The sequence below is a fragment of the Nerophis lumbriciformis genome, linkage group LG19 (assembly GCF_033978685.3).
Source record: "Nerophis lumbriciformis linkage group LG19, RoL_Nlum_v2.1, whole genome shotgun sequence".
Taxonomy (NCBI): Eukaryota; Metazoa; Chordata; class Actinopteri; order Syngnathiformes; family Syngnathidae; genus Nerophis; species Nerophis lumbriciformis.
The window spans coordinates 24,707,900-24,720,914 of NC_084566.2; the positions used below are offsets into that span (position 1 = coordinate 24,707,900).

General features: G+C 42.3%; 1 protein-coding gene across 1 annotated transcript; it reads left to right on the forward strand.

The window, feature by feature from the left end:
• Positions 1–2,812: 2,812 nt before the first annotated feature.
• tmem71 (transmembrane protein 71) lies at positions 2,813–13,015 on the forward strand. The gene is made up of 11 exons (XM_061979877.1): positions 2,813–2,827; positions 7,218–7,316; positions 8,022–8,076; positions 8,138–8,183; positions 8,258–8,470; positions 10,349–10,611; positions 10,736–10,924; positions 11,017–11,065; positions 11,128–11,201; positions 11,281–11,330; positions 11,393–13,015. Exons 3-11 carry the CDS (start codon positions 8,046–8,048, stop codon positions 11,414–11,416), a joined length of 939 nt encoding a protein of 312 aa, XP_061835861.1. The 5' UTR covers positions 2,813–2,827; positions 7,218–7,316; positions 8,022–8,045; the 3' UTR covers positions 11,417–13,015.

Sequence of the window (13,015 nt, forward strand, 5' to 3'; positions counted from 1 at the left end):
GGGGGGGGGCACAGGTCCGGTGGCCATGGATGAAGTGCTGGCTGTCCAGAGTCGGGACCCGGGGTGGACCGCTCGCCTGTGCATCGGCTGGGAACATCTCTGCGCTGCTGACCCGTCTCCGCTCGGAATGGTGTCCTGCTGGCCCCACTATGGACTGGACTCTTACTATTATGTTGGATCCACTATGGACTGGACTCCCACAATATTATGTCAGACCCACTCGACATCCATTGCTTTCGGTCTCCCCTAGAGGGGGGGGTTACCCACATATGCGGTCCTCTCCAAGGTTTCTCATAGTCATTCACATCGACGTCCCACTGGGGTGAGTTTTTCCTTGCCCTTATGTGGGCTTTGTACCGAGGATGTCGTTGTGGCTTGTGCAGCCCTTTGAGACACTTGTGATTTAGGGCTATATAAATAAACATTGATTGATTGATTGATTGATCTTTACTTTGAGGAACTTTTTTTTTTTTTAGAATATATGATATTATAATATTTTGTTTCATTATTAGATAATAACATTTAAAAGATAACCAATCAACATGTAATGTAAAGCATCCATCCATCCATCCATTTTCTACCGCTTATTCCCTTTTGGGGTCGCGGGGGGCGCTGGAGCCTATCTCAGCTACAATCGGGCGGAAGGCGGGGTACACCCTGGACAAGTCGCCACCTCATCGCAGGGCCAACACAGATAGACAGAAAACATTCACACTCACATTCCCACACTAGGGCCAATTTAGTGTTGCCAATCAACCTATCCCCAGGTGCATGTCTTTGGAGGTGGGAGGAAGCCGGAGTACCCGGAGGGAACCCACGCAGTCACGGGGTGAACATGCAAACTCCACACAGAAAGATCCCGAGCCCGGGATTGAACCCAAGACTACTCAGGACCTTCGTATTGTGAGGCAGATGCACTAACCCCTCTACCACCGTGCTTAAATTATTAAGAATGATCTTATATTTACCAGCTTTAAAGATTAAGGTAATTAGACCTTGCTTTATGTTTGTACTTAATTCTTGTTTCTGTATGCACATCGTGCTTTTATATACAACGTGTCTTTGAAGTGTCTGTAAATTGTGATTGGACCTGATTTAATCTGTACCAGGTCCCGGAACTCTGGAGGGTGTTATTCCATCGATGAAGGACTCCCTCAGGGGCTTCCAGTTCAGATGTTAATTCCAGCTCATCATGAGATGAGCTCCCATTGCCCAAAGACATTTGGAATCTTAGAAGAATGAGGGGTTTGTATTTCATGGTGGGAGTAGCACAACAAAGAGGAAGTGTCTTAATGTAAAAGGTATTTTTAAGGGAAAGTTGTGAGATTTGATTAACATCTCCAGGTTTGCTGCAACGCCTGTTAATGTGAGGCTTGCTTGATCAAACAAAGCTTTTGTTCAATGATTTCTCGCCGGTGTCCTCTTTGATCCATTCACACACAAAGTCGTCCTCAAGCCCGGACGGGGAAGACAAAACCAGTAATATTCAACACCTTAATAAGTCCCTTCAAAAGAACGGATAAATGTTAGCAGTAAGCCTGTCAGTGCCAGGTGGTTTATTTGAAGACATTTGTAGTGGAATTTCTGCCTATTCTTATCTTGTACAATGTCAGGGTGACCCTGACACTGTACAAGGTAAGAATAGGCAGGTTCAGGGTCGCCCTGACATTGTACAAGATAAGAATAGGCAGAAATTCCACTACACATTCACATTAAAATCAAATCTAATTCCTCTCCTCTAAGTTGTGCCTCACATAAGTCTTTGAAATAGTCATCTAGTAACTCGTGGTATTTTTGTTTTTATTTGCTGAAAGAAGGTATTCATGTCGTCTAAAGAGTGACGTGAAGAGTACCACCTGGAATAGGAGAACCCCTTTTTTTTGGATGCTTTTAGTGTCAAACTACCGCATACAGCAGGGCTGTGGAGTTTGCATGTTCTCCCCGTGACTGCGTGGGTTCCCTCCGGGTACTCCGGCTTCCTCCCACGTCCAAAGACATGCACCTGGGGATAGGTTGATTGGCAACACTAAATTGGCCCTAGTGTGTGAATGCTGTCTATCTTTGTTGGCCCTGTGATGGGGTGGCGACTTGTCCAGGGTGTACCGTAGCTGAGATAGGCTCCAGCGCCCCCCCGCGACCCCGAAGGGGTGGTAGAAGATGGATGGATGGATGGATGATTTCCCTGAGCAGCTAGGAGACGCCGAGAGCAACAAGCGGTAGAATATGGATTAATAAGGAAATATTTTTAAAAACAATAGAAAAATAATTAAGTAAAATTGTTTTTTTTGTTTTGTTTTTTTTAAACTTGGGGCCGGATTTTGGACGCTGGCGGGTTTGATAGTTTGGGGACCCCTGGCATACAGTGTCCCTACAATAAACTTGTGTAATGTGAAATATGGACACAATTAACTCTTTCAGGAATTTTATCGCTTACAGTACACAAAAAATCAGTTCTTGTGACAGTAGCTAGTAGCATTGAAGATTCTAAACGTCTTTTATAAATTCATGTTGTTTGGACAACTGTCCTTACATGACACATCAACATTTTACATTTAGCATTTATTAATGTTTTGCGTTTTATTCCACGTAACTGCACGAACTGATTATTATTATCATTATCATAATTAATTAACGTTTATTTTAGATATTGCTACCGGAACAACTTTTACTTTGAAAGGTAACTTTCCTCTTGCGTTCACGTATCTTAACAGATAAGTGTCGAGCTTTTTTACAGCAAGAAATTGTTCAAGAAGAAAATAAAGAACAAGACGAAGATTGGTTAGTTTAGCCGTAAACGATATTGTGGACAGCAGAGGAACGTCGAACAGTAGGTGTTTTTTTGTCTCCTTTTGTCCACTCACTTTTTGACCCCAAACGTATGAAAGAGATAAGGAGCAACAACATGTCGACTTTACGACACGTCTAAAAAAGTAGTTGTTTTTGTTTTAAGTAATGACAGTTAGCCCATGTTTATAACCTCAAAGGATTATATTCATTTACTTCATTAACGTTTTACTCTCGAAGAGGATCCATAACGCCATCATTGAAATATGTCAGGAATGCAGCTAAAAAAACAACTGACTTTAACGTCTGATCTAAACATTTAGTCATATTTACTTTGAAGTGACACATTTAAGTCAACTTTTGCCAAAGCGTTTTGACAGCATGTTGGTCAAATTGATTTTATTTGGTTTGGTCCGTTGCTCCAAATCCGGTGACGCGTTTTCCTCCAACATCATCTTCACACCGCAAAGCATTCTGGGAAAACTCCCGATGGGCAACACAATTGATTTAAACATAAACAAAAGCAATCAATGTGTGTTGTTCATCTATAAATGTAATTAGAACAACGATTTATTGTTATTCATTTGTTCCTGAATGTGTCAATATTTTTCGTGGTGTATGGCTTAACAATAAATATGAATATATTTCTGAGGGTATGAGTACCCCTGCTGGTCGTACTAGGTACTAACTGCATATCAATACAACATTTAAACTGAATTTAAAAGTTTGTCGTGATAAATGATTATTTATATTTAACATCATGGCTTTCCTTTAGTAGTTCATGGTAATTAATAGAAGTTAATATTTCTTAGGAAAATATGTGTACAATCTGTTGGTCAGTCTTTTGTTGAATACTGTAGTCACTGATCTGGGGGGTATTCCAAATAGGATGTTCAACAAAATTAAGTTTGAACCTTAAGTCTGGGTTTATTTATCATCAGCTGGGAAACTCCATAGCGTAAAATAATATTGGACTGAAATGACAGATAATTACTGCCAGAGTGAATGTGTAAGTTTGAATGCAGTAGTTTATGTTGTGTACAGGAGGAGGAGACGGCACAGACAGCAGGCGGCGTAGTAATTAGCTGTATGTTTATTTATAAATGTATATATACACAATATATAAATAACAAAATAATAATAATATATATATATATATATAAACAAGGGAGATGGAGTGTGAACTAATCCAAATATGTGTGGTGTGTGACTGTGTGTGGAGATTAGCTGTTGAGTGCTACCGGAGTTTTGAGCGTGAGGCAAGTCCAAAAGGGGCAGGGCAGGCTCGTAGATCTGAGAGACAGGCAGGAAGTCGGGCCGATAGAGAGGCGTCGAAGGTCCGTGTCCAAGCGGGAGGTCGAGATCCAAGAGGCAGCCAGGGAAGCAAAGGGATCGCGGGAAGATGAGACACACAGCTCGTAACGTGGAACGAAGGCAGGCTGCAAGGAGGACGACAAGGAAGGACACGAGACGATAAACACAGAGAGAGAGTTTGTGTAGAGCTAGACTGGTTTGTCACTACGTTCTGGCGCAGGATAGCAGGTTGTGCAGGCTTATGAAGGCGGGTCTGATTATCAGCTTCAGGTGCGCTGATTGCTGGTGATTGCTTGCAGCCTCAGCAGGAGTGGCGCAATCAGCAGAGCGCACAGATGAGTACGCATTGGCATGCGCCCGGGCCGTCACAGTTTATTGATTTAATGTTTAATCACATTTTCTTATTGGCACACAGGTAAAAAAAAGTGCAGGATTGATATGAACTAAAATCTAATTTTTATTTAAGTACAATCTCACCAGTAAAAACACACATGGAAGCTGCTGAAAATAATATATTTTATTTGTTTGAATTATATTTGACATGTAAAGTCAAAGAAAATGAAAAGTAAACATCTTTTGGTGGTTATTTGTGTATATTAGGAATGTGCTGATCAGGGTTTCATGCTGCCGATTCCGATACCGATTATCTATGGGTGGGATTGTCCGATACCGATGCTGATGCCGATCATATGAGTTACCTGAAAAAATATATTTTTAAATGGTGGGTGCCATTGTCTGGCCACAATATCCATCCTTCCATTTTCTACCGCTTATTCCCTTTTGGGGTCGCGGGAAGCGCTGGAGCCTATCTCAGCTACAATCGGGCGGAAGGCGGGGTACACCCTGGACAAGTCGCCACCTCATCGCAGTATATGAACCATATATTCACCCAAGTTAAGACAAAAACATTTTACTCACTTGTTCAAGAGACTAAATACATTTGCAGGCAAGATCCTGTGTCTCTTGTGCAATGTCAGCAGAAAAACAACTTTGTGGAGTTGGAAATCTGGATCAATCCAGCCAGCTGTAAGACTCAACATTGACATGGGACTGATATTCGAGCTCCATATATCACTCTTGAAAATGACAGAGGAGACTTTAAGGAGACTTTCGATGTGAGAGTACACTGCCTGGTGGAGCTGGGGCAGGGCTACACGTCTGTGAAATATTTCCGTCCAGGTAGCACATAGCAGAGCTTTTAATGAGAAAGCAGTCGGGAAAATCCTGTGTCTTCCACCACTGAGAGAGGCTGGTCACATAAACCGAAGAATTCAATAATTCTCTATGAAATTTGCTCAAGCTCGTACGGGTGAGTGTTGCCCAGCGTTGGCTGAGTTAGCTTCTTTTTAGCATCCTGCCATCTCCTTTTCATTTTATGCTGTGAGCCTCGAGAACTCACCATACACCGACCTATACACCGACAAATGCTGGCTCTTCAAATGCTGTTTCAAATTGGTTGTGTTAGAGTTTTTAAAAAGCCACCCTCCACAACATTTTTTCTCGAGGCATGTGTAGCAGGATGCAAACTTAACATTGCTCTTAGAGATAACAAAAAACGTGTTTGTTCGACATGTTTGTTTTGAATTACTGCCGCCTCACGCATGTGCAGTGTGGAGGAAAGGGTGAGGGTGACAAAGTATCAACAGGGTGCAAGTATGTAAGGTTCCTTTTTTGTAATCAACCATGAAAGGCATTAATCGACAATGGCGATCAAATCTTTTTTTCACAGCCATCGGCCAATAATAATAATAATAATACTAAGTGTCTGCCTTGTTTTTAATGAATACTTGGGCTTACTACGCTACTAGTTTTCTTTTCTGGGGTGGTACTTTGTGAAAAAGTTTGAGAACCAATGGTCTACATACTATTTTCTGATGACCTAAGGCAAGGACTTGTCCAATGTTTGACTTTTTACTGACACACTTCCAGCTTTGAGTGTGTTGTTGTTTGACATGTCATCTGAGCTTGCACAAGTCAGGTAGGGAGTGGTACCTCTCTGAGATAAGATCTTTGAGCAGTAGCACGAAGAAACACTAGCCCAAACCTGAGCCTGGCCCAGAACACACAAATATCTTATGCTTAAAAGTCTTAAGTCAGGATGTGGCACTGAGCAATGGGAGGGACATGCGAACAGCCAATAAGTTAACAATATTTACTGAGGAATGGGAGGGATACGCTAACAGCCAATCACGTAACAGTATCAACTACCGAGTGTTACACCTTTCCTGCTGTTCGGTTCCTAGTCCCAGACCGTAGTCGAGGAGCTCAGGGGAGACCTTCCCTTCAGGGCTGATGTTTTCGTCGGGGGTAACACACTTCACTTTACCCGACAATGGGTCTGCTAAGCTCGGCTTTCGGGTCGGAATGACGAGGCCGCGATTCCTGACAATTTAGTCTTTTTCCTGCAGGACACAACCGGACACATTGGGCAGTGGCCACTACTGCTGCCTCTCCTCACTCTTCCACTCACTCTCTCACTGATATAACTCACCCAACACACTGCTATTCTTAAAGGAGCACACACACACATACGCTACTCTCATAACTAATGTGGTTGTGCCGTCTTTCTGTCTTGCTGTGGATTCTCTGCATGGAGTGAGAAGAGAAACTGTAATAGATTGATATATCAACTCAATAACAGAAACTTGTCTTTAGTTTTGTTGGTTTTAATGCAGACTGTGCGACAACATCCTGACACTTCCAATGTGTCGGTTTAATGAGTAGCTTCCCAAACTACTCTGTGGAGTGTTCAATAGCTTATACACTACTGCAATCTGGTGTTTCAAATCTGCAACTACCTTCAAATCTACTTTAATTATTTTATTACCTTAGCCGCGCTCATATAACCTGGTTACCAGACATCTACTCCACTGATAAATAGCACCCTTGGTAAGTTGGAAATGGTTTTACTGTATTTATTTGCAGGCTTAAATAAGTCATAAAAAGTATCAATGACAAGCGATATTGAGTAATATAAAAAACATATATCGTGAGTTTTCGGCCATATTGCCCAGCTCTGTGTTCTATCACCTGTTAACAGATGCTACAAGTCTATTGCAGCTTCCTGTTCAGTAAAACAGGAAATTATGTCACTTCCTGTTTTGCTTTTCCCTCTGCAGACAGTAACAGCATGTAAACACTTTCTGACTCATCACGCCAGAGTCGAAAGAATATCTTCTTATGGGCTCCGACTGACCAGACTACTCGGACTACATCCTGTGAGAACACACACACACACACACACACACACACACACACGCACACACGCACGCACGCACGCACGCACGCACGCACGCATTCTTGTATTTGTTACCTTCTTGAGACCTCCGAAAAATGCCTACCTCCTCAGGACCACCCTTTCTAGATGTATAAAGATTTGTATTTACAAAATTAATAATACATACATACTATGCAAATATAAAAAAGGCAAGCTTTTAGTTAATTTTTAAAATGTTTTAATTTTTTGTTTTTAATTGGTTTTTAATCTTCATTAATTACGTCAAGTTATTACAGTATGTCTCTATATACATATTTATTTATTTAAAAAAAATTCATTTTGGGTAAAGGGGGTGCCTTTCAATTTCTTACGCACACTTGTTATTTCATATGTTGACCAGAGAGGGCGCACTTTTAAAACCGACACACAGTCAATTTGAAAAAATCCCTCCTTTTTGGGACCACCCTAATTTCGATAGATTTTACCACCACAGGTGCAATGGTTTTCCGTATTGGGACCATGATTACGGTCCTAACTTGTTCACCGGTCCTCATATGTAACTTTTCCTTGTTGATGTCTCAAGAAGGGTAGAAACACAAGAAAACACACACGCACACACTTACATACACATAACCACAAGCACACATGCGCACACACGCATACATTAATGCGCTTTGTTAAAAGTGTTTAATGTCTTTACTTTTAGGACTTCCTGTTTGTGACAGCCATCATGTCTCTCTTCTTTTCTGGAGCGGTCACTAGTACGTTATTTACATCATCGTCATGCTAACATAATTCCATGCTAACATGTGTTCTCTCCAGGTTCACCAATAAAGAAGCGTCTGCGGTCTAGCGCCGCCTACCAAAGGTAAAACCGCCATGTTGTCTCCCCCCCGTGGAGCAGAAATGAACCGATGCTATTAATGTCATCTCTCTCATCAGCCTGGACGTGTCCCTCTTGTCTCCCGACTCCTCTTACGTGTGCGATTTGACTGCGCAGGGCAGCAGCCATCGCTGTTGCTGCCGCCGCTCGCCCCGCCTTCTCACCAACGGTTACTACGCCGTCACCGACGACAGCTTCCTCCGGGACGACCATGGCAATGTGTCTTTGACGCCATGCACCGCCAGCGTGTCCTATAAGGAGAACATCCACAGGTGGAAGTCTTTATCGAGATGTTTGTTGATGCATCAAACGGTTGCTTGAAGAAAGTCAGTACATTTACATGCACTAAATTAATTCGATTTCTCAAGTAGTTCGGCTCAAAATAAGCTTTATTAAACACATGGAAGCACCTTAATCTGATCGTGTTTGGCTTTTGAAAAGTACAATTAACACTTGCAATTGGAAAACAATTTTTTTTCTGTGGCATGTAGACGTGCGCCATTCTCATTGGAGGACCAACACTATTTTTCTACATTATTCACAAGCGGAAAAAAATAAGCCGCTGGGTGGGTTGGGAGTTCAGGGACTGTTTACACCAACACGCATACAAAGTACAAATACGGAAGCTGAAATAACTCAATATTTTTAGTACAAAAACCTACCCGTTTTAATAAGTGTCAGGAGTTCTCAAAGAAGACATTCATTTTGTGACATGACACCAGCACATCCCAGCTGAAAGGAGAGACTTGTGGAGAAGAAACTCTAAACAGCTGTATTTTGACACTGGGGACAAGCGGCAGAAAATGAATGGATGAATGGAAAAGAGTAAAAAAAAAAGTGTATGTTTTGTAATTAATAGTGGTAGATCACATGACTTCAAAGCAGTCTAATTAATTCAGATCATCCACAATATCATCGTTGTTCATACTTTATTTTGTGATGTAAGAATTTAACGTCTAACTACAACAATAGAGACAACATAATTGACAAAGATTATAGTGATGTGACAAGATGTGCGGAGGCTTCGAGGTTTGTGTTGCGTAATGGAGGGGGCATTTCTGCGAAGCGTGTATCGGGGCTTGCTTTTGTGAAATTTCCGCGGAAACACGGAAATTCACGTTTTTAAACATACATTTTTGCGTCAAAATATTACTTACGCGTTTTTTAAATGAAATACCAATACAAATAGGTTTTAAACGGAATTTGTATAATGCTCTCCCCAGCTGCAGGCACTCACCGTTCTTCTTAATGCTTCTTAACGTTTTTTGCATGTATGTTATAGAATTTTACATTACTTTTTCAATGATAATAATGTTAGTAAATTATCTACTATTGAAACTAAAAATGATGTAGTACATTACATGGTACGGGACAGCACGGTGGAACAGGGGTTAGTGCCACTGCCTTACATTAAGAATCAATGTTTATCAATCAATTTTTATTTATATAGCCCTAAATCACAAGTGTCTCAAAGGGCTGCACAAGCCACAACGACATCCTCGGTACAGAGCCCACATAAGGGCAAGGAAAAACTCACCCCAGTGGGACGTCGATGTGAATGACTATGAGAAACCTTGGAGAGGACCGCATATGTGGTTAACCCCCCCCCCCCTAGGGGAGACCGAATGCAATGGATGTCGAGTGGGTCTGACATAATATTGTGAGAGTCCAGTCCATAGTGGATCCAACATAATAGTAAGAGTCCAGTCCATAGAAGGTCCTTATCAGGCTTGACACAGACAGTTGGTCATGTTTTTGTTTTAATTCCTGTCTTGCATGCTTATTTCTAGTTTCTACTTTTTAGAAACACCTCACTGTTACAATAAATATACTTTTACCTGCTATTTCCGCATCCTTGGGTCACGCTACAAGCAGCGCTCACCAAACCAGTCTTGGGTTCGGTCCCCGGGCTTGGGGTCTTTTTGTGTGGAGTTTGTATGTTCTCCCTGTGACTGTGTGGGTTCCCTCTATGTACTCCGGGTTCCTCCTACTTCCAAAGACATGCGCCTGGCGATAGGTTTATTGGCAGCACTAAATTGTCCCTAGTGTGTGAATGTGAATGTTGTCTGTCTATGTGTGTTGGCCCTGTATACATACTGAATGTCATCTTTCAACTAGTAAAGAGCACTTCCTGCTGTCTGTCGTTACAGAGTGTTCCGGCGCAGACGGAGACCCCGCAGTTCGCTGGTTCGCCTGCTGAGCGGCGTCTCTGAAACCTGCCAGTCTTGGCTGGACCACAAAGTCTTCAGGGGCGTGTTTGGGACAGGCCAGCAACTACATCAGGACAGAGACCAAGGCCGTGAGCCTTTAGAAGACTGGGCCAGGACAGAAGGTTTTACCACATTGGAGGAGCCGAGCTTGTCAGGGCTGGTCAGTCCAGAACCAGACGACAGCTGCAGCTTCTTCACATATGGTAAATATCTCTCACTTCCTGTCTGTGACGTATGGTCAAAGTCACGCCTTTGCTGTGTACGTACATAAATAAATTTTATGTGGAAGGATCTTAGGAAATTAAAAAAACATTGTTTTCCTCCCAGACCCAACTGAAGCACTGCCCCCCGCAGACAAAGTGGCACAGCCCTCCAAGCAGATCCTCCTGGAGATTTGCTCAGAAATCTGTCAATCAAAGGAGCACTTTACCCAGTCAATAGGCGGACTCTCTGAAGTCCCACCTCCTTCTGCCTTCTACACCAATGACTGCCTTCAGGTGGCACCTGAACGCACAGGTGCTGTTTCCTTCTTGCCATGATTAGAATATAATTATCACAAATAGTTGTCCCAGACATGTTTTTTTATTGTTAATTGTTTTGTCCTTTAGCGATGAAGACTCTTGTGGTCTTCATGTTGGCCGTGTTCGTGTTGTGCAGGTAAAAAGTGTCCTTCTCAAATGACAGAAAGAGAAAGTATTGACGTCTTTGTCCTCCTGCAGCTGCTTTCCGTGGAGCGCGGGCGTGATGGCGTGCACAGCGCTGGTGGCGTGCGCAATGCTGGCCGCGTGCACATGTGAGTGTTCCATAAGGAATATATGGGCGTCGCGTTTGAGGCTGCAAACATTTTCAACTGCTGTTGTTTTCTGCTTCAGTCGTCAGCAGGTCAGGTCAGATGGGGCGGTGGAGGCAGGCCAAGACAGAGGTGAGTCGCTTATCCCAAACTTTGTTTTATTCACTCTAACGTGAAACGATTCCACTTTCCAGGATATTACGTCACGAAACGAGTGACCCAGCACCGCCTGTTTGCCACCAGAACAGCAACACACACACTTACACTTAGCACTGTTGAGTATTACTCTCACTTATTTAAGTTACATTTAACTTTTTTGAAACATGTTAGTGTTTTTATTCACTTGTGTACTTTAGTGTTATCAAGTTTAATATATTGAAATCAATTATGTGATGTTTTGAATGTAATCATGTCACTTTTATACTTTTATAAGCACCCGTTAAAACCACAATTATACATTCAGAATGATTTTTTTTTTACCCTCACTAATCCTGCACCACGTTCCTGGAGAGATACAAATTCATGTTTTTCATTGCATCTAGAGCAGGGGTGTCAAACTCAAATACAGAGTGGGACAAAATTTAAAACTGAACAAAGCCGCGGGCCAAGGTTGAACAAATTAACCTTTTAATAGGAACCCAAACAAGTTTTGCATTGAATATTGAACAAGCAAGGCTTATATAACTTTATAGTGACATGCAAAATCAAGTTTCAAATAATAATAATAATAATTAAAAAATATCAATGGCATATCAAATACAATTTAAATAAAAATTGAATGCCTCTTTTCTATTTGCAGCCTTCTGAGGTAAATATCAACATTAACTTTTTCCACAGGCTAATACATTTGAAAATAAAATAACAATGAATAAACCAACCATTCAGGACTTTAAACGACTCAGTTTGCAACACACTGATCTAATCTGATGTGCCCAAGCCAGATACCTGGCATCTTTTCTTGGATGCTAGTTCATTCATGTCGAAGCTCAGGCTTTGAGCTGAGGCAACTTTCACTATCGAACGAAGGTGTTCATCAGTCATTATAGCTCGTAGTCCAACCAAACCACAGTCTTGGGGGCGTGCCTTAAAGGCACTGCTTTAACGTCCTCTACGAGCTGTCGTCACATCCGCTTTTCATCCATTCTAACAACGTGCCGGCCCAGTCACAAGATATGTGCGGCTTCTGTAAGCACACACATGTGAATGCAACGCATACTTGATCAACAGCGATACAGGTTACACTGAGGGTGCCCATATAAATAACTTTAACACTGTAAGAAATATGCGCCACACTGTGAATCCACACCAAACAAGAATGACAAACACATTTCGGGAGAACATCCGCACCGTAACACAACATAAACACAACAGAACAAATACCCATAATCCCATGCAGCCCTAACTCTTCCGGGCTGCAATATACACCGCCCCCCCTCTCCGTGCGTCGGTTGAGGTGGGCGGGGACGCACATATTATGTGACTGGGCCAGCACTCGTTGGACTGGATTAAAAGCGGACGTGACGATTTTAGGTAGGGGCACTGAAATTTGGGAGTTTCCCGGGAGGGTTTGCAAGTATGAGAATTAGCGGTGAACGCAGAGTTACCGCGGCACCACCGCTGTATATAATCGGCGGGCCAGCTCTAGTGTTAATGTGATATCGCCTCAAGAGCCAAGTGAAATTACACGGCGGGCCAAATTTGGCCCGCGGGCCAGAGTTTGACACCCATGATCTAGAGGGTTGTGTTACTGTACTTATCATTGTACAAAACAGCGCTCATCTGTCATTTCTTGAAATAAAAACAGAAACAAAAACTAA